Source organism: Aplysia californica, unplaced genomic scaffold (genome assembly GCF_000002075.1).
Source record: "Aplysia californica isolate F4 #8 unplaced genomic scaffold, AplCal3.0 scaffold00040, whole genome shotgun sequence".
Taxonomy (NCBI): Eukaryota; Metazoa; Mollusca; class Gastropoda; order Aplysiida; family Aplysiidae; genus Aplysia; species Aplysia californica.
This window is the reverse complement of record NW_004797310.1, coordinates 529,379-530,158: the sequence shown is the minus strand read 5'-3', so window position 1 is coordinate 530,158 and position 780 is coordinate 529,379. Positions and strand designations below refer to the sequence as shown.

General features: G+C 41.9%; 1 protein-coding gene across 1 annotated transcript in view; it reads right to left on the bottom strand.

Moving 5' to 3' along the window:
* The window catches only part of LOC101857545 (protein FAM210A), a 22,276-nt gene extending 21,510 nt beyond the window's left edge, over positions 1-766 (bottom strand). Inside the window, exon 1 of the mRNA XM_005092044.3 lies at positions 246-766. Within this exon, the coding sequence (XP_005092101.1) occupies positions 246-459 (214 nt within the window). The 5' untranslated portion in view covers positions 460-766. The remainder of the gene's footprint in view (positions 1-245) is intronic.
* Positions 767-780: the final 14 nt, after the last annotated feature.

The following is a 780-nucleotide window of genomic DNA, read 5'->3' as shown; positions in this document are numbered from 1 at the left end:
CTCGACTGAGAAGAAAAAAAAGGTCTCACAAGAAAAGTAAAGTCACGAGAAGGCTGCCACTCTTGCAGATCCAAGAAAAATATGTCTAGATTGGATCTAAACCAAAACCAGGCTGCTGAAAGCCGCGAATTTTTAACGAGACACGATCAAACCGACTCGATTCAGTCAGTGTCCCATTGAGGGAGGTGTCCCACGAAGGGGGTCGTGACTCTAGATCTAGAATCTAGATCTCTCGGTTTACTTACTGTTTAGACATGTCAGGGTTCCAGGCACCTCATTTTTCCCACAAAATTCAACATCATGCAGTCGGTTATGCGATCTTGTTCCGATGTCAGCTACAGCCTTTGTTGTTTTTGTATACCTATTGGAGTTGGCTGTGTGAACTGTGTCTTTTCTAAATGAAAATATGTTTCTCAAAACTCTCAAACTCCAAGCACTGGCAGACAGTCCTTTTCTCATCTTTTGAGTTGAACTGATGAATCATAGAAGGTTTCCTTTCCATCAATCAGCAAAACAGTTGAAGAGTCGTTCACACGAAGACTGATGCAATATTGTCAAGTGAGTTCATAATTTTACTGCGAAGGAGGATAGAGAGGGACATCAGTCGTTAGGTCAAAGCAGGACAGCATGCACTTGTGACTCAGGTTTTCTAAACTTTTTTTCTACCTGTGTGTTCTCAACAGTAACCAGTTATTTCCGGGTCAACGCCTATGGCCTACTTCCGGTCGTACGGTGGTCTCCACGAAATTTTAATATGAAATAAAGTGTGAAATGTAAATC